Below are 20,214 nucleotides of genomic sequence, written 5' to 3' on the forward strand. Positions count from 1 at the left end.
GAAAGAATAATTGAATTCTCGCAAAAAATTTTGTTAAAATTTTGAAAATTCTAATTAAATTCTTTTTCAAAATTTTTTTTAAATTTTTTAAAAATAATAGAATTTCAATATTAATTTTAATTAAAAAAGTTAAAAAAATTTCTTTCATGAAATTTCTTTAGAAATAATTGAATTTTTCGAAGAATTTTGAAAATTTTAGAAAATAATTGAATTTTTTCGAAAAATATTATTAAAATTTTTTTTTTTTAAATTGAATTCTTTCTTGAAATTTTTTTGAAAATAATAGAATTTTTCCAAAGAATTTTACTATTTATAAATAAAATTGAATTGTTTCGAAGAATTTATTAAAATTTTTAAAAATAATTGAATTCTTTTGAAATATTTTATAACGAATTAAGAAAAAATAGAATTCTTTCGTGTAATTTTTTCAAAAATAATTTATTTAACATTTCGGAAAAAATCTCCAAGAGTTTAATTAATTTAAAAAAAATGAAATTTTACTTAAAATTCGTCTAAAATTCAATTGTTTTTAATTCCCTATTACGAAATTCCGATGATATTTGAAAGTTTTACAATCAAATTAGTCGAAAAAGTAATTTTTTTTATTCAAGAATTATATGTATTTAAATTAAAACTAAACTAAATTGTAAATTTATTTTAAAATATATATACATTCGCAGAGATGTACTTTTAAATTGCAATAGTAACAATTAAAAATAGACTCTATTGTTACCATTGCATAAAAAATTATATTTTGTAAATTTTTTTTCCCAACACGTATTTACATTTTCGTTGGAAATTATATAATTATTCATTTTCAGAAATGAATTCAAATCCTTTTCCATATGTACAAATAAATGTATTGGCATCTCTGAAACAAGAGAAAAATTATTTTGAAATCGTAGTTTTTTTTAAAATCAAGTTTTGAAAATTTGACAACGAATATTTTTTTATGGGGAGGGACCAATAAAATTTCAAACATGTCTAAATTTTTATGGTCAATTTTTTTCCCTGACAATTTTTAAATATTTGAAATTATAATATATTTTGAAACATTAAAAAAACAATTAATTAATTAACATTTGTTCAAATAAAATTCAAAATTTTCGATAATTTTAATTTTGAATTCTTCTATAGATTGACTTAAAATTTACTGATGTTACTTTAAAAATTCTATTTTTGTCCATATTTTTTATTTTTCATTGTCGAATGTTTAGTCTCTTTTTTATGAAGAAATCTAAATACTACGTTAAGAATAAAAATTGTTTAAAGGAATAAATGTATTTAATTTTATTTTTTCTACATAAATTATTAAAATTTCAAATACAATAATTTATACTCACTCGTTGAATTCAGATAGAGTAATGCCTTGAACGTCAGAAACGCATGTAACGATTTCATTTTCTTTTTCCAATAATAACGCATCATTTTCAAGAGAATATCGATGAATAATTACTTTTTGATCTGTACCAACACTGCACAATTTGTTTTCTTGGTAAAATTTAATACCTAAATGAAGAAAATATAAAAAATTAAAACTTTTTCATAAAATAACAAAAGTTGTCAAAATATTTTCTGACCGATTTTATTTTATTCCATTGAATTCTTCTCAAAAAATGACTAAAAAATTAATTTTACGGAAGATTTAAATCATTTTTCTTGATATTAGTTTAAAAAATGCAGCCGAAGCCTCCTCGTAAATAAATAATTTTATATTTACAATAGAAATAATTCGATATCAATAATATACAAAAAATATAACAAAAAACGAAAACAGAAAAAAAATAATAAAAAAACAAACTTGAAATATGTTTAAAAATCACCTGTTATTTGTGTATAATGAGAGTCTGAAGAATTAATATTCTTCAAAATTTCAGCTGATAAATCGCCATTTTCGAGAAGATTTATTTGAAATAAAATGAGACTGATAAGATTGTCGTCTCCTCCAGTAGCGAACAAATATTTATGACTATCAATTTGTTTAATATCAAAACTATTAATGCCCGATTGATGAATTCGCCATTGAGTGAAAGGTTTATTCGTCACTTTTCGATTCCTATTGTTAGGAAGCAAATAACTAAAATCCCAAAAGTTGACAACTCCATCAGTAGCCATTGTCAAAACAATTAAATTCTCTCGATGCATGAACGAATAAACCTTCAAAATGCAACGATTGTATTCAATAGAATTTTCAACTTTGAATTTTGATTCTGCGCTCCATGAAAGAATTCTGAAAATTAAATTTCCAACGATAAGATTTCAAATTAATTTTCGAAATCAGGAGCTAATGAGTTCTTTTCAGTGCAAAAAGAACAAAATGCAAAATCGTAAAATACACTAGAAATAATTTGTAAAAAAAATGTAAGAATTCAGAAAATTAGGTATAAATATAAAAAACTGAACATGAAGGAAATGCAATTCATAAACGGAAGTAAATAATTAATACAAATAAAATTACCTCAAATATCCATCAGAGCATGCTACAAAAATTAAAGCCGAATTTGAATCGTCAGAATATGATTGAACACTAATATCCATAAATCTAGTTTCAGGATCGATATCATAGGTATTTTTCAAAGTTTTACTCATTTTTTTCCGTTCCTTGTCAGTGCCACGTAACATAAACGAATCCAGTAATTTATAACTTAAATTATCCTTCAATAATTCTCCATTTTTCAATTTAACGCTCAATTGCCATACTTTCAGTTGAGCTCTTCCGCCTCCTGAGAATATTAAATTCTTACAGTACAATTCTGTATTTTCAATATTCAAAATAGCCAAACACTTTATGCTGGAAATGTGGCCATTAATAATATTCAGAGTTTCGAAATCTTCAATTCCTTCTCCTGATTTTAATTGAATGCCACGACTGACACGAAGGGAACAATCTTCACCACCAGAAACGAAAAGACACTGATTTTTCAATATTTTTAACTTCTCCATACAATAAATTTCCTTATAATGATATCCTTCCTGAAATTTAAAAGCAAAAAAATAATAATTTTGTTATTAAAAAATAATTTTTAAGTAAATATAGATAATAAAATTTTTTTCAGAATGTCGTCAAATGAAAATTTAGAAATAGAAAAAGCTAAAAGTTTCGATAAATGAAAACTTGTTAAAATATAATTCTTTTATTTAGAAATTGAATTAAATAAGAATTCAACTAAATGAAAATGCAGTTAAATAAAATATTTTTAATGATTTTGAGGCAGTTCTTAGAGTTTAGTTATTTTAAAAAAAAAATTTAATTTTGATAGCTTACCACAATGGGACTTAGAGCCAGTGTTTGAAAAGGAAAAGTTCGTAAATGAATCTGCTTATCTTTAATAAACAGGAATTTAAGAGTGTTTTCATCGACAATGCAATCCCAAGATCGGTGTCCACCACCACAAGGAATCCTCACCAATACCCTGCGTAGGGAGACACTGTAGACAATAAAATCAACCTGCAAGAAAAGGAATATTTAATACAAAACCATTACATGTTTATTTTTGTTATAAAGTTCTATTTATTCATAATCTTTATTTTTTATTTATTTTTCCCTGGCGAAAAATTTTGCTATTTATAAAAATAATTGAATTCTTGACGAGATATTCATTAAAATTTATAAAAATAATTGAATTCGTGTAAAGTATGTATTTTCTTAAATTTTGTTTAAATAATTGAAATTTTGCCAAGAATTTAATTAAAATAAACATTTTAGAATAGAAATGTTTTTTTAAACTATTTATAAAAAATTATTGCAAACTAAAAACTGTTACCTCGCTGAAACCAAACACATATTGTTCATTTTCAATTTCAATAATTCTACTAATCCAATCCATTGGCATATTATTCGCAGATTCTAATTCCAAAAAATATTTATCATTCTCGTTTCGTATTTCATAATATCGTAAATGACCATCACGTCCAGTTGTTATCAATTTATTGCCTCTAATTGCGCAGCTTTGAATTCCCAATTTGCCATGAATTTTATGGAAAATTTGCACTGGCTTACGAGAATCATTATCATCGGACGATTTTTTAAAGACAAAAACACTTCCTGCGCGATCTCCACAGATTATTAGATTTGCGTATAAAATTGCAGCAGTCGTCCAACGCTCTCGACTTTCAGGCAAAATATATTCAGATAATATTTTCACATTTCCTATTATGATTTTCGTTATTTAACATTTCACAATTTTATTTACCCAAATTTTAAATTAATAATATTCATTAATTTTAAATAACAGGGTTGCCACAGAAATTCAATTTGGTTTTCTCTGGTCTGTGGCAATCCTGAATAAATAATTTCAATATTCTAAAGATAGAAAAGATCCAATAACAAATTTTAAATTTTAAATAAAATAAATAAATAATAAAATTAAAAAAAAATAAATTAGACGAAATAAATTTATATAATTGAATACTTATAGTAAAATACAAAGTTCTTACCATCTGTCTCAATATTGATAATTATCAAACGTCCATGAGAACCGCACAACAGCAAAGAATTATCATTCAGCCACTGCATGGAAAATATTTTACCATCCATTATTTTCTCATTAATTTTCTCCGTTATTTCGTGTTTATTAATTGCTTCGTAAATCGAAATGAAACCATCCTTCGATGCAAGACTGACACATTTTCGATTTGGCGACAATTGAATTACTAAATATGAGGAAAAATTTGGAATACTAAATGAAGTATTCAAGCAGTGTGTGATTGAATCGAAAATATTCATCTCGCCATCATCTCGAATAACTAAAACAGTTCCATTTGAGAGATGACATGTGAATTTTGGTGTTTTCTTCATATCGTCGCCTAATGTGCAAATTTTATCGGTTTCATTGAGAAATGGAAAGGGCCAAACATACACGGAACCGTCAGCAGCTCCTGTTATCATTCTCTCATCGTTCAATGATATATCCAGGCACCAAATTGGTGAACCATGATGTGCTTGAATTTTTTTCAGAAAATCCCCTTTTGTGGACCATAGACAAATTTGTGAGTCCTGAAAAGATATTTTTCAATTTAATTATGATAGTCGCCGCATTCTGTTAATTATAATTATAATTTTATTCACTAATTATAATTAACAGAATTATTCTTATTCGAAAATCCTTTTTTCTAATTTGACAATGTTTTTTTACGCGATTTTGAATAAGAATTACTTTCGATAGAAATATTGCAGGAAAATTTTATTAAGAATTAGCTCGTCTGTGTTGTTTCAATAAAAATTATATGAAAAGAGAGACGACGATATTTATATTATTTTTAAAGAGACTCACCTCTCCGATGCTTACAACTGTATTCTTTTTTATAATTGCTCTCCAAACTCGAGCAGTGTGACCATACATTGTGGCTAAAAGATTTACAGAAACATTACTCCAGTCCATATAATTGCAATTGTTCTTCTCTTTTTTGTCATGAACGCTCCATAATCTTACTGTTCTGTCGTCCGAAGTAGAGCAAATAATATTCGTCAACGGATCGTAAGAAACGGAAAATACGACTCCCTAATTAAAATAAAATAACAAATATTCTTTAAGAAATGTTACAATGAGGTCAGAAATTTTTTGCAATGCTTATGAAAATACTAGTGATATTCAATTTATCATTATTATGCAAATTATTGAATTTCTTATTTTCAAATCTAAATTTTTGAATAATTTCATAATAAAAATTTAAAACACTATTCACTTCTTAAATACATAATTAATTCTTTGGAAGAATTCAATTATTTTTATAAATAGTAAAATTTTTTGCAAAAATTTAATTATTTCCAACAAAATTTTAATAAAATTTCACGAAAGTATTCACTAATTTTTTAAAACTTTAATAAATTCTTCGAAACAGTAAAATCTTTTTAAAAATTCAATTATTTTCAATAAAATTTCAGGAATGAATTGAATTATTTTCTAAAATTTTAATAAATCCTTCGAAGCAATTTAATTATTTTTATAAGTAGTAAAATTCATCGCAAGAATTAAATTATTTTTTATAAATAATAAAATTACTCTCAGGAATTCAATTATTTTTATAAATAGGTAATAACATTCATTGGAAGAATACACTATTATTTTAAAAACTTGAAAGAAATTGCTCATAAAATTCAATTGCTTTACAAATTTTCAATTAAAATTATTAAAGAAACTACATTATTTTCAAAAAATTCAAAGAAATTCTTGAAAAGAATTTAATTAGAATTAAAATTTTTTTTTTTAAATTCTTTGCGAGAATTCAATTATTTTCATAAATATAATTCTTCGAATTGAAAAGAAAAATTATTTTTAAAAATTAGGAAATAAAAAAGCAAACAAGTAATTTCAGGCTGCGAATAAATTACCGGAATTCAACGATTATTAATATAGAAGAAGATTTCATAATAAACCTAAGGAACAATCAACAAAAAACTGAAAATATTAAATCATTATAATAAATCATATAAAAAATAAAATATTTTAAATAATAAATAAGTAAATAAATCATTAAAGAATTAAATATAAAATTTACATTATACAATTTAGAAAAATACTTACATTGTGTCCCTTTAATCGATGTAGAATTCCAACATTATTACAATCGTTAGCATTTACTTGCCATATTAATATTTCTTGAAAAACCGTTCCACTAAAGACAATAGCATTTTCGCAATTTTTTGGGAAAATACTACCTCCATATCTAAGAAAAATTTTATAGGAAAATATGTATATTTACCATTCCAAAGAGACATAAAATTGAATTTTCTGAAATATAATTTTACCCCTATATTTGAAAAATATTTACTATTTAATAATTATTATTTACACTGCTTTCAAAAGAAATTTAAAATAAAATATTTGTCCAATATTTCCAAAATATTCTTTAAATATTCAATAATAAATTATTATTATTTAATTATTACAATGTTCCATTTAATTATTACAATTATTACAATAATTATATAACATATATAATTATAATATTAATATGTAATATTAAAAATATTTGACTCTTAATAAAGGATACAAAATACATTTTTCCTCGCACCATATATTTCGATGGTGTTTGTTAAATAAATCACAAATATATAAATTATTGTGAGCAAAGAGAATAATCAATTTTATTTCATCTTCAGTTGTAAAAAATTCGACCGCAATTATCCAGTCAGTAAAAGAGTAAATATCCGAAATATTCTCAAGTCTAAAAATAAGAAAATTAGTTATAAATAAACATTAATGTTCATTAATGTTACATAACAGTAAATAAAATTTACAATTATTTTATTTAAACAAAACGCACATTACTTGACTGCCGATAATCTCAAATTTGCAAATTCTCAGACTTTTGCCTCCAAAAATAATTAATTTATTGCCTGGTGCTATTTTGATGCCATGTATTCTGTGAGGATAAAGGACATTCAATTTCGTTTCAACTTTATAATTCAATTTATTAATTACGTATAAAGTTGAGGCCAATCCTAAAAAAAACAAATAAAAATGGAACATTTTATTTTTCATTCAATTGATCAGAACTTTCTTACAATTGATCAATTGAATAAAAAGAGATCGATGTTAATGCAGAATCGTGGAAATTATCAATTGTACTGATTTTTTTTTGTCATATCGTAAAAATAAGAAAATAATTATTTAAATGTAAACCAACCTAGGCAAATAAAATCATCAACGTAACGAATTGCTAGCACATCCGCTTTCGAGTAAGTTGAAAGCATTATTAATTGCTTAATATTCTTTTTTGTATAATTAAAATCAGTTAAAATAACTTAAGAAAATATTCAATTTTTTATAAAAATCTATTTTTCATGACTATTAAGTAATAAAACATGTAAATAAATTTGATATAAATTTGTACATTTTATTATTGTTGTCAATCAATTGTTAAAACCTAAAACGTGGTAAACAATTGAACATAACCTCAAATGTTAAGGTTAAGTCCACAATAGTCAACTTGAGCCCTAAGGCTGTGTTTACATGTATGCGTTTCTAACGCTGCATTTTGCGTTAAAGAGTGTGACAAAGACAGAAGTCATGAGATAAAAAAGGACAAATATTATTTCTATCCTTCTTTCTCTCATATATAAATATTACGTCTTTCGATGTTCAATTACGTTGGCCATTTGGCTTTTTCAAATTTTACGGATTGTATAACGTGACCTAACCACGACGTCCATTAGTAGTTGAAAAATTTCGACAGCTGATTGCATGCTATTTTTTTAGAAAGGAAAAATGAAAAAACGTAAATAAAATACAGTGAGTGAAATTGATCCCGAAGTAAATAAATAAATACAATCAGTAAAAATGTCGAGACATAGAGACGTGCGTTGTATGAATTATTCGGATGGTAAGTTAATTGAATTGAGGTTAAGTATCCATGACCTATACTCTCTTTATTTGCTTTTAAAAACTTCTTTCTAGACTTTCATTACAAATGAAAAACTGTTTCCAAAATTACTGGCATTTTTTTAATTTAATTGAATTTAATTAAAACTTTCTATTTCAGAATATGACGGGTACGATGATGTTTACGGACATTCTGTAGAAGATGACTACTGTGTGTCCCCTGGTGGTGAGTTTATATTTTGTCCTTTTTTAACTACAATATTGAAGTGTTTATATTTTCAAAATTACATTTTTAATTATCAAAATCACAAAAATTCAATTAAATGTTAAATGTTTAATTACAATTATTAACAAATCAGGATTATATTTCAAAAACTTGAAAGAAATTGTTCACAAAATTCAATTATTTTCTTAATTTTCAATTAAAATTATTCAAAAAACTACATTATTTTCAAAGAAAAACTTTAAGAAATTTTCTTCAAAGGAATTTAATTAGGATTTTCAAAAATTTTAACAAAATTCTTTGCAATAATTCAATTATTTCTGTATTTAAATAATTGAATTTTCGTAGAATTTTCTAATAAAAATTGATTTAAAAATGAATTGCAGTCAAAATTTTAGATAATAATTGAATTATGAAAAGATGAATTATTTGAATTAATTAAATTAACATTTTTTCTAAAATTCTTTGCAGTAATTCATCCTAAAAATTCAATTATTCTCATCAATTTTAATAAAATTCTTTGTAAAATTTCAATTATTTTCATCAATTTTAATAAAATTCTTTGGAAAATTTCAATTATTTTCATAAATAACAATATTCATCACAAGCATTCAATTATTATTATAAATTCTAAAATTCTTTGCAGAAATTATTTACTTTGTATTTAAATAATTGAATAACTGAATTGTCGTAGAATTTTCTAATAAAAATTGATTTAAAAACGAATTTTAGATAATTGAATATTAAAAGTACGAATTTTAAGAAATAATTGAATTTGGAATGGTTTCACATTAAAATCTTTGAAAATTTGTATTTTCATTCTTTTAACTAATAATTCTGTAGAATTAATTTTTTTGAAATCTTTTGCCTTTGTTTACAATATTCTAAAATATAATTTTTAATAGAAAACATAAATTTTCAGCCGAGCAGTTTATGTATGACAGAAATAAGTCGGCCAACATTTCGTCCTTCATAACCGAGCCGAATATTGCAGAAGGCAATGAAGAGGAAGTCGATGAACAACTGGCGAGTTATAAAACTCCACCACTTACGGAATTGGATAAAGCAAAATTAATGTCTTGCATAGATTCCATCAGAGCAGTTATCGGTGAAACGGTTTCAGAATCGGAACTAAAGAAACAAATCATAGAGTTTGACTACAATACAGAAGCAGTTTTAGATTCGATTTTAAACTCTGCCTCGTCTAAGAAAACAGAAGGTATGTAGATTTTTGTTTTTTTTAATTTTTAGTTTGTATTAACGACAAAGTTAACTTTTTTATTTTCATTAAGTCAATTAAAAGGCATGTTCACGAAAAAAACTGATATGTAACCAATATAATTTCAAGCTTCGGATAGTTTTACTTTTTTATACTTTTTTCGATTTCTTTTTAGAAAATGAGACTTTCCAAACTTTTTTCCAAATATTGCAACAAATTATCACCTTTTTGGTATAAAATTTCAAAATGAAAATTATTTAAAATTAGCTTGATAAAATTATATTACATTTTTTTTAAAAACAGTAATTCTTTGAATTTTACTTATTATATTTTATAGAAATTTTTAAAAATCTATTTTTTTTTACTTTTCATTAAAATTTTAGGGAAGTTATGCATTTTTACATTTACAATTGAAATTCTTCAAAAACTTGATTATTTTTTAATATTTTCCGAAATATTATTGTGTTAACAATTATTTTAAAAAATATTAATTACATTCAATTATTTTCAAGAATTTTAATATGAATTCAATTATTTTCCAAATTTTTAATAAAATTATTTCAAAAAATTCAATTATTTTCAAATTTTTTGATAAATACTTTACAAGAATTCAATTTTTTTTAGTACACATTAATTTAAAAATTCTAGAAAATAATTAAATTTTAGAAGGGTTATAGTTGTAATTTTGCAAATTTTAATTTCTATGGAAAATAATATTTTTTTTTTGCATTTTAACCAAACTTTATGAAAATTTTGATCGATTTTAACAAATTTCTATAATTTACAGAACAAACACCAAGCAAACGTTCCTCGGACTTCTCATTAGGTATGTTTCTAAATATTTTACTGACTTTTAATAACTTTAATTATTTTTTAATTAAAATTAATTAGAATTAATAACTTTAATAATTAATTCTTTAGTATTAAGCCATTAAAGAAAATGAGAAAAATCATGACCTTGTAATTTTTTTCTTCTTTTTCATGTGCCGTTTTCGTTTGCCGGTAAGGTAAGATCTCTCACTTAATAAAATTGCTCCTGGTAGCAAAACAGAACTTCATGAATTCAAAATTCCCAAATTAACATTTCAAAAAAGGTCAAATTTTAATGAAGATAAAGAATCCAATGTGTCCATTAGTCCTCTGAATAATTTAAAATCTTTAAGTAGTTTCAGTTCATCCAAGACATTCACTTCCAATCAGGAATCATCAAAATTATCAAATTTTCCGAATTTGCCTTCTTTGAAAAAAAATAACGAGACACAGCAATGTTCCTCATTGTCCGACTTGATTGCGGGTCATAAAAAATTAAATTTATCATCGGAAGTAAAATCAAAAAATTCTCCCTCATTTAATTCACTGTCAGCTTTGACTTCTCATCATTTAAGTAAATCGGGAAGTCCCTCTTTTTCACTCAACAAAGGACTTTTCTCTTTAAATAAAAATGAAGACGACAAAAATGAAAAATCAAATTTGAAACTTACTGATAGTATTGTAAATACTGTTACAAAAGACGTTTCTTCCTTGACTTTGCATGAAGAACAAAACACTAATACTAAAAAAAATATTCAGATAAATAATGATAATGATATGAAATTGGTCGTGAAAAGAACAAAAGTTCTTAATTTAGAAAATTCGGAATCTTTAAATACACAAAGTACTGCAAAAAATTTAGTTACTGTCGACTCGAAGACTTTAAATTCATCAAATGTACATAAAAGGAAAATTGACATTGTTTTTAAAAAGGCATCTCCACTTGGAAAAGTTTTGTGTAGACGATGGAAAACTAAAACACCTTTAACTAAAAACAAAGCTTGGTATTTTCAAACTTCTCCACATATTACGCGTTTTGATTTTTCCGAAATGTCACCAGACAGTAAAATTCTTCAATATTTGAGAAAAAAGGTGTAGAAATAGTAAATTTGACAAACAACATTTTTGTAAATTACTTGTAATTAATTTTTTACAACTTCCCCTAGAAAAGAAGGAATTGTTAAATTTTAATTAAAATCAACTGAAAATTTTACAAATTTTGGTGAAAAGAGCAAATTTCATAAATTAAACTTAAATTAAAAACTTAGACATATAAATTGTCATAATCATTATTTTATATTATCAGTTATTTAATTTTATTAATGTATATTTATTAGTATTGTAAAAATTATAAATTACTTCATAAATAGTGTAATTGATGAAAGGAAAAAGATGAAAAATAATTTCAATTCAGTTTTTTCCGTCTAACTCGTAATTTAATTAAAGTGTAAGAATGATTAATAATTAATGTTCATTAAAATAATTTGTATAATGGTTCATTTTTTAAAAAAATAAAATTTTTCACATTTTTTCCTGAAGTAGTGTTTTTATAAAGTGACAGTTTTTGTTAATAAAATTGAAAAATTCGCGTCAATTGAGGTTTTAATTTTCATTAATGCAGGCCTCGGATAATTTGATTCTTTCGTCTTATTACGACTTTTTCATAAAATTTGACTTTTTCGACATTTCTTTCACATATTGCAACAAAATACTATTTTAAATAATTGAATTCTGATAAGAATTTATTTATTAAAGAATTTTAGTTAAAAAAAACTTTAGAAAATAATTTTTAACTAAAATTTTAACAAAAATATTTTAAATAAAATAACTTTTTAACTTTTTTAGGACTGAAGTAGGATTCTTTATGAATAATTAAATTTCAAAAAGTTTTTAAATTGAAATCTTTGAAATTCTAATTGTTGTAAAAGTACAATAATATTTAAATATAAAAAATTCGTTAGCTTCCTTAAAAATTTTTCAAAAATTCTAAAAAATAATTGAATTTTGGAAGATTTGCAGTTAAAATTTAAAACAAAGAAAATTTCAAATGGTTTTACATTGAAAATATTTGGAATTTTTCAGCAAATAAAGAACAATATCTAAGTATTTAAATATTTATTTTACAAAAATGATTTAAATTTGAAAGATTTAGTTTTTAGAAATTCAGAAAAAAATTTAATTTTTGAAAAATAGTATTAAAATTTTTTGAAGATATTGTTAAATTTCCAAAAATAATTTTTAAAAAATTGAAACAAATTGAAATTTTGTAAAATTTTATTAACATAAATTTTATATTTTAAAGAATTTTATTTTTTCATCTTTAAAATACCATAAAGACCTTTAATTTTTTTTTTGAAAATTCATTATTTTATGAATTTTAAAAAAATTTTCTATTTAAATAATTCAATTCTTGTAGTTCAATTCTGATAAGAATTGGTTTAAAAAAAATTGCAGTTAAAATTTAAAAAAATATTTGAATATTTAAAAAGCGTTGTAAGAGGAATTTTTGAAATTAATTAAATTTTAAAATTAAATTCTTTGAAAATTTATAGGAAGCAAAATTGTAAAAATATTAAAATTTTTATTTAAAAAGAATTATTAATTATAATATTATTTTTCTTTAAAAATTCTTAAAGTTTAGAATAATTTTATTCAAAAATTCTAAAAAAATATTTCAATTTAGGAAGAATTAGAGTTGCAATTTTTATAGAAATAATTTAATTTCAAAAGGTTTCCATTTAAAATATTTGAAATTTTAATTCCTGTGGAAAAAGTAGATAAGAATAAGTTTTTAAATTTTTGTTTAACAAAAAAAAAATTGAAGTTTTGAATAATTTTATTTAGAAATTTCTAAAAAGTCTGTTTCTTGGCAAAATGTAATTAAAATTTTTAAAAAATAATTTGATTTTCAAAAAATGTCTTTGAAAATTTTGTCAATTTTATTCAATTTATTTTTTTTTAATTCAATTTCTATTGAATTTTTATTGAAATAAATTTTATATTTTAATGAATTTTATTGGTTTACTTTTAAAAATGATTTTGAAATATAATCGTATTTTTGAAGAATTTATTGTATTTTAAAATTTAGAAAATAATTGAATTTTAAAAAAATTTAGCAATTTTAAGCAATTTTAATTGAACAATTTTAAAGCATTTTTTGTGTACTTTTCAATTCCAAAATTCGTTCAAAATAAAAAATTGTTAACTCCTCTTTTTTCAAAAATAAACCTTTTTCTTAATTTCTAAAAAAAATGGATTATTTTCTTCGAACGCCTCAAGTTTTTTTTACAATAAATTATGTAAAGCTTAAAATTGGAACAATAATGAGCTTTCAAGAAAATAAAAGAAAATTTTAAACACTTATTGTTTATTTTATTGAAAAGTCATTTTTGGCCCATTTTCAAACTTTAAATAATTTATTGGAAAAAATCTCATGTTTCCAATGAAAAAGGTAAAAGATTAAAATAAAAAGAGGTAATTTTTGTAAAAATTGAAAATTAAAGTTTATTTTTGAAAAAAGAGTTTTGGAATTGAAAAGTATGTAAAAAAAACTTTAAAATTCACTATATAAAAATTAAAATGGCTTAAAAAATTTTCTCGAAATCAGTGAAATCTCAGGGAAATACAAAAATATGAAATTTCTGTGACAAAACTAAATGAAACATTAAACTTCTTCGATTTTTTTGGCGCCCTGAAGTCGATCCGAGGCCTGTTGATGTTACTTTCAATTTTTGTACAAATTTATATTTTTCTGTATTTTACCCATTATTTTATGATATTTAATCTTCATCAAAATGTTTTCCATTTTCTGTATGTAAAATGATCTTATAAAATTTATTGTTTAAAATTGCTTTAATTTTACAATTGTTTTAGAATTGTGTATTTTTTATAAAAACACATAAATTAGATTTTACAAAATCTAAATTGTATTATAGAATTCTGCCGAATGAAAAAGAAAATTTAAAAACTGTTTAAAAAATGTCTCTCAATGATAACGGACTGAATAATAATTTTTCGAAAAATTGAATCGACTATTTTAATAGGTAACAAGTCGACACCAAAATCAGCTTCACAATTAGCGAAGCCAGCGATAAAAATCGTCCCCGCAGCTGCTCGTTCAATCATCAAAGGTTTTGACGTGAGTGGAACAGAAAATACAGATCTTCTTCATTCTCGAATATCAAGTCCACGTTCTCAAAGTCCAAGTTCTGAGCGAAATTCGCCGGACATTAGGCGGAGGGACGATTTGAGTTTCAAAGAGAAAAAATCCGGATTTTCGAAGTCAAGTACACCAAGATGTCAGTCGCCAATTTCAGGAACTGCGTCGCCCGAACCGGATTCCAGGCATAAGGCTGTCGAGGAGAAGGGAGACGCTTTCGCTGTCTTCAAGAACAAACGAGGAGATGCCAAGGAACAATTGCATCTGGTTGTCGTGGGACACGTGGATGCTGGAAAAAGTACTCTTTTGGGAAGACTTCTCTGTGATTTGGGTCAGGTCTCGTCCAAACTTATTCACAAGTATCAGCAGGAGAGTAAAAAAATTGGCAAGCAATCATTTGCCTACGCTTGGGTTCTGGATGAAACTGGTGAAGAGAGGTAAACATTATTTTTTAAATAGTAAAGTATTTTTTATTATTTCTAAATTAAATTAATTCTAAATATAATAAATAATAAATTATTCTAAATTAAATTCTCGATGAAACTGGTGAAGAGAGATAAACATTATTTTTTAAATAGTAGAGTGTTTTTTATTATTTCTAAATTAAATTAATTTTAACTGCAAAGTCGGAGAATTTTGATCGAAATCCTGGAAAATTGTTGTTCTCTAAAGTTATTGTGTTTATTCTTGAAATCTAATTTTACTTAAATATTTCCAAATTAATTGAATTTTAAAGAACTTGGATTTTTGAAAAATTGTATTTTTAATAATTCAAATTCTTCTGAAATTAATTAAATGCTTCAATGTATATTTAATTAATTATTAAAAATAATGGATTTATAGACGAATTTTAGTTAAAAACACTAAAAGAAATTTAATTTTGAAGCAGTTACGAATGCAGAAATTCAATCATTTTCAAATGTTGTAAAATTCTTCTCAGAAATTCAGATATTTTTAAAAGTTTTAATAAAATTCTTGTCAAAATTTCAATTATTTTCAAAAATTTTACTCAATTCAATGATTTTCAATATCTACTATTTTAATCAAATTTTCCAGAAGAATTCAATTATTTACAAATTATTATTCAAATATGTATTTTCTTAAATAATAACATTTTTTACAGCGATTCAATTATTTTCATAAATAACAATATTCAACACAAGAATTCAATTAATTTCAAAAATTTTAATAACATTCATGGCAAAATTTCAATTATTTTCAAAAATTTTTCTTAATCAATGACTTTAATATTCTACTATTTTAATAAAAATTCCCGAAAAAATTCAGTTATTAAACAAAAATTTTGATAATGTTCTACAAGAACATTCAATTATTTTCCAATAGAAATAAAAATTTCACAGGAATTCAATTATTTAAAATAGAATTTGCAAAAAATTTTTCGAAAAAATTAAATTTTTTAAAATTTTGGCATTAAATTCTTCGCAGTATTTCAATTATTTTCATAAATTTTAAAATTCTTTTCAGGGATTTAATTACATTCCTAAATAATAAAATCATTCAGAGGAAGTCAATTATTTTCATAAATAAATAATATTCATCACAAGAATTCAATTATTTTCAAAACTTTTAATAAAATTCATTGCAAAATTTCAATTATTTTCAAAAATTTTTCTTAATTCAATGATTTTCAATATTTTACTATTTTAATAAAATTTCCCAAAAAAATTCAATTCTTTAGAAACGATTTTGACAAAGTTCTATACAAAAATAGAATTTACATAAATTTTTTACAGGTATTCAATTATTTTTAATACAATTTTATTCAAATTTCTCTGAAAATTAAATTATTCTTAAGATTTTTATTAAAATTAGTCAAGAGCATTCAATTATTTAAAAATATCTTGATAAAATTCTTTATGAGAGTTTAATTTTAAGAAACATTCAAATATTGAATAAAATATTTATTTTTGTATTTAAATAATTGAATTTTCATAGAATTTTCTAATAAAAATTGATTTAAAAATGAATTTCAGTTAAAATTTTAAATTATAATTTAATATTGAAAGCATTATGGCGTAAATTTTTAGAAATGATTGAAAATTTGAATTTTTCATACTTTTAACTAACAATTTTGTAGAATTATTTTTTTAAAAATTTAATTTATTTTTTTTAAATTAATATTTATTTTTATTATAAAACATGAAGAAAGCGATCACTCCAAGTTGAAGACTTGGAGTTATTGATATCTTCATGTTTTTGTTTTAAATTTGATTTATGAATTGAAAAATTGATTTTATAGAGAACGAGGGATCACTATGGACGTAGGTCATTCAAAATTTGAAACCAGCACAAAATGTATAACTCTGTTAGATGCACCAGGTCATAAGGATTTCATACCGAATATGATAACTGGCGCAACTCAAGCGGATGTTGCCCTTTTGGTTGTGGATGCAACGAGAGGAGAATTTGAAACTGGATTTGACAGTGGCGGACAAACTCGAGAACATGCTATTCTTTTACGATCTTTGGGTAAGAAATTTCTTTCATACTATTGAAAAAATCTTGTTTCCTAAATAGGGTTTAAAATAAATTTTAATTTAATTTAATTTTTTTTAATTTTCCTAAATAGTTTTTAGTTTATTTTTTAAAGGAAATTTGTTTAATGAAATTATTTAATGAATAATTTTACTTAAATAATTCACCTAGTAGTAGTTAGGAATTTTATTTTACGAATTAATTTTTTAGGTGTTTCTCAATTGGCTGTGGTTGTGAACAAACTTGACACGGTTGAATGGTCGAAAGAAAGATTCAACGAAATTGTTAATAAAATGAGCAATTTTCTAAAACAAGTAGGATTCAGGGATACCGTGACGTTTGTCCCAGCCAGTGGATTATCCGGCGAAAACATTGTTTCACCTCCAAAAGAGGTTCTTGCAAGTTGGTAAGTTATTACTAAATAATAAATTCTTAGTAAGAATTTTAATTCTTGGATGGAATTTTATTATCAGAATTAAATTCTTATAAATTATTTCAGATTTAAAATTATAAAAGTTACAAATATTACGATTTATAACAAAAATTTTGTCTTTTAAAATTTTTTTTTAAATTCACTGTCTTATTGTCGCAAAAATTATGGAAAATAAAATAATTTCTAAACTTTTCTTGCAAAAATAATATTTCAAATTCAATAATTTTCAATATCTACTATTTTAATCAAATTTTCCCTAAGAATTCAATTATTTTAGTAAATTTTAATAAGATTCTAAGCAAGCACTTGATTATTTTTATTTTAAATAATAAAAATTTCACATGAATTCAATTATTTACACATTTTTTTTATAAATTTTTAATTATTTTATTATTTTTTTATTTTATATTAAATATTTAAAAATTTGTTGGTAAAATTCTTAATTTGAATTCAATTATTCACTAAATTATAATTTTTTTGAAAATGCTAGAAAATAATAATTGAATTGAAATGTTGAAAATAATTTTGAAGAAGTTACAGTAACAATATTTTTATAATAGGTATAAAATAATGATTTTGTCACTTATCACTTATAATTATAAATTTTATAAAAAATATTTAATTATTATTAATTAATGTTTGATACAGGTACAGTGGACCAACCTTAGTTGGCGTTATCGATAACTTCAAATGTCCAGAGCGACCAATTGATAAACCTCTTCGATTTTCCGTAAACGACATTTTCAAGGGCACAGGCTCCGGATTCTGCATTTCCGGACACGTTGAAACTGGCTTTATTTCCATAGGCGAGAAAGTTATTATCTTGCCGCAAAATGAAATGGCTCATGTGAAGGGTATGTAACTTGATTTCTTTTTTTACTTAAATTATCCTTCATTTAAAAATAATTATTAAAATCGTTTCTCTTCAAATGACACTACTCTATTTCAAATCGTTTCATCTACAAAAGACAATCAGAAGAAGAGTGATTTTCGAATAGATTTTATGATATAAAAATCATATATTCTACACTAATTCAAAAGACAATTAAAATTTTAATTTCTACTTCTCTTTTTGTTTTTTAAAATTTCTCTCAATTTCAAAGAAAAATTCCTGTTTGAAATGTAAATCAATATCTCAAAACAGCCTCTTTTCAAAGTCTCTTACGTTTTACTATGAAAATTCTCTAGAGAATTAGAAAATAAATATCAAAATAAAATGTATACATTCGAAAAATTTGACGCATTTACAAGAAAAAGTGATTTTTTTTTTTAGGAATTCAAATCGATGAATCTCCAACGACACATGCCTTTGCTGGAGATCAGCCTGTGTTAATTCTTTCTGGAGTGGAGCAGCAAAATATTGCAATTGGCGATATCGTTAGCAGCGTGCAGCATCCAATACCAGTAACCTCTTGTTTCCAGGCGCACATTGTTATTTTCACAATAACAAATCCCATCACAAAGGGAATGCCCGTTGTAATGCATCTACAGTCGTTGATTGAACCAGCGGTGATAACGAAATTAATAGGTCAATTGCATAAAAGTTCAGGCGAAGTAGTGAAGAAGAAACCTCGATGCTTACCGAAAAATTCCAGTGCAATCGTCGAAATAGCAACGCAAAGACCAATTTGCATGGAATTGTATAGAGATATTAAACAACTTGGCCGAGTTATGTTGAGAGTGCAGGGCACAACAATCGCAGCCGGTCTCGTTACAAAAATCAAATGAATCAACAAAAACGATTAGCAAGTAAAAATAATAAAGTCTCTTTAGACGAAACAATTCAATTTGTACATTTTTTAAAATACTGTTTTTAGTTTATACAATTATTTAAGAAAAAGGAAAACACTCGAAAATAATAATAAATAATAATAATAAATGTTTATAATTAATATAAGTGATCTTTTTAACGGTCTCGTTTTTCTTACTTGTTGATCCTGTTTTTAATAATGTCAGAAAATGTTTATAATTTGTGATACTTTACATGTAAAAAATTCACATATCTAATAAAGTTGTTCATCGTTAATATGCAACTTAGATTTTCAGTTTTATTTTTCTTTATTTAGTTCTTTATTTGTATTTATTTTCTTTTATTTAAAAATTAACGCTGATAAAGCGGTATAAAATTTACATATATAATCATTTTTTAACAATTAAAATGACAACTATATTAAAACTTATATTTTAGTTATATTACTTATAGAAAATTTGTATACATTTATCAATATTTAATATAATGATTTTTATTTTTATTTGTTATTAACCTTGACAGCTTCGACATCCTGGAACGGGAACATCAAAATTTATCCGGCCAATTGGTCGTCGTGGACCACCAGGTCGTGGACTGCAAAAAAAATTATAGAATTTAAAAAAAACAATTTTAGTTTCACTTTTAATACTGCAGTTAAATTAGTTAAGAAATTAAAAATACTCAACAGTAACAATTATATCCAATTGCATAAAAAAATAAACATTATTTTTGTTTTAATTTTACATTTAAAAATCAATAGTAATGTAACAATTACCCAGAACTAGAACCAGAAGCAGATC

At 23.6% G+C, this 20,214-nt stretch overlaps 2 protein-coding genes across 2 annotated transcripts; one reads left to right on the forward strand and one right to left on the reverse strand.

Annotated features, from left to right (window-relative positions):
• Positions 1-584: 584 nt before the first annotated feature.
• On the reverse strand, positions 585-7,887 carry LOC122502520 (WD repeat-containing protein 6). The gene is made up of 12 exons (XM_043612623.1): positions 7,630-7,887; positions 7,267-7,444; positions 6,994-7,167; positions 6,525-6,666; positions 5,274-5,501; positions 4,438-4,996; positions 3,765-4,150; positions 3,266-3,448; positions 2,459-2,973; positions 1,824-2,230; positions 1,344-1,509; positions 585-871 (listed from the first exon to the last, which is right to left on the reverse strand). The coding sequence occupies exons 1-12, from the start codon at positions 7,694-7,696 to the stop codon at positions 808-810; spliced, it is 3,069 nt and encodes a 1,022-aa protein (XP_043468558.1). The 5' UTR covers positions 7,697-7,887; the 3' UTR covers positions 585-807.
• A 239-nt stretch (positions 7,888-8,126) lies between these two features.
• LOC122502521 (HBS1-like protein) lies at positions 8,127-19,498 on the forward strand. The gene is made up of 9 exons (XM_043612624.1): positions 8,127-8,325; positions 8,485-8,550; positions 9,470-9,766; positions 10,554-10,592; positions 14,620-15,172; positions 16,996-17,225; positions 17,442-17,637; positions 18,313-18,518; positions 18,938-19,498. Exons 1-9 carry the CDS (start codon positions 8,283-8,285, stop codon positions 19,390-19,392), a joined length of 2,085 nt encoding a protein of 694 aa, XP_043468559.1. The 5' UTR covers positions 8,127-8,282; the 3' UTR covers positions 19,393-19,498.
• Positions 19,499-20,214: the final 716 nt, after the last annotated feature.

The sequence above is a fragment of the Leptopilina heterotoma genome, unplaced genomic scaffold (genome assembly GCF_015476425.1).
Source record: "Leptopilina heterotoma isolate Lh14 unplaced genomic scaffold, ASM1547642v1 Lhet_232, whole genome shotgun sequence".
Lineage (NCBI taxonomy): Eukaryota > Metazoa > Arthropoda > Insecta > Hymenoptera > Figitidae > Leptopilina > Leptopilina heterotoma.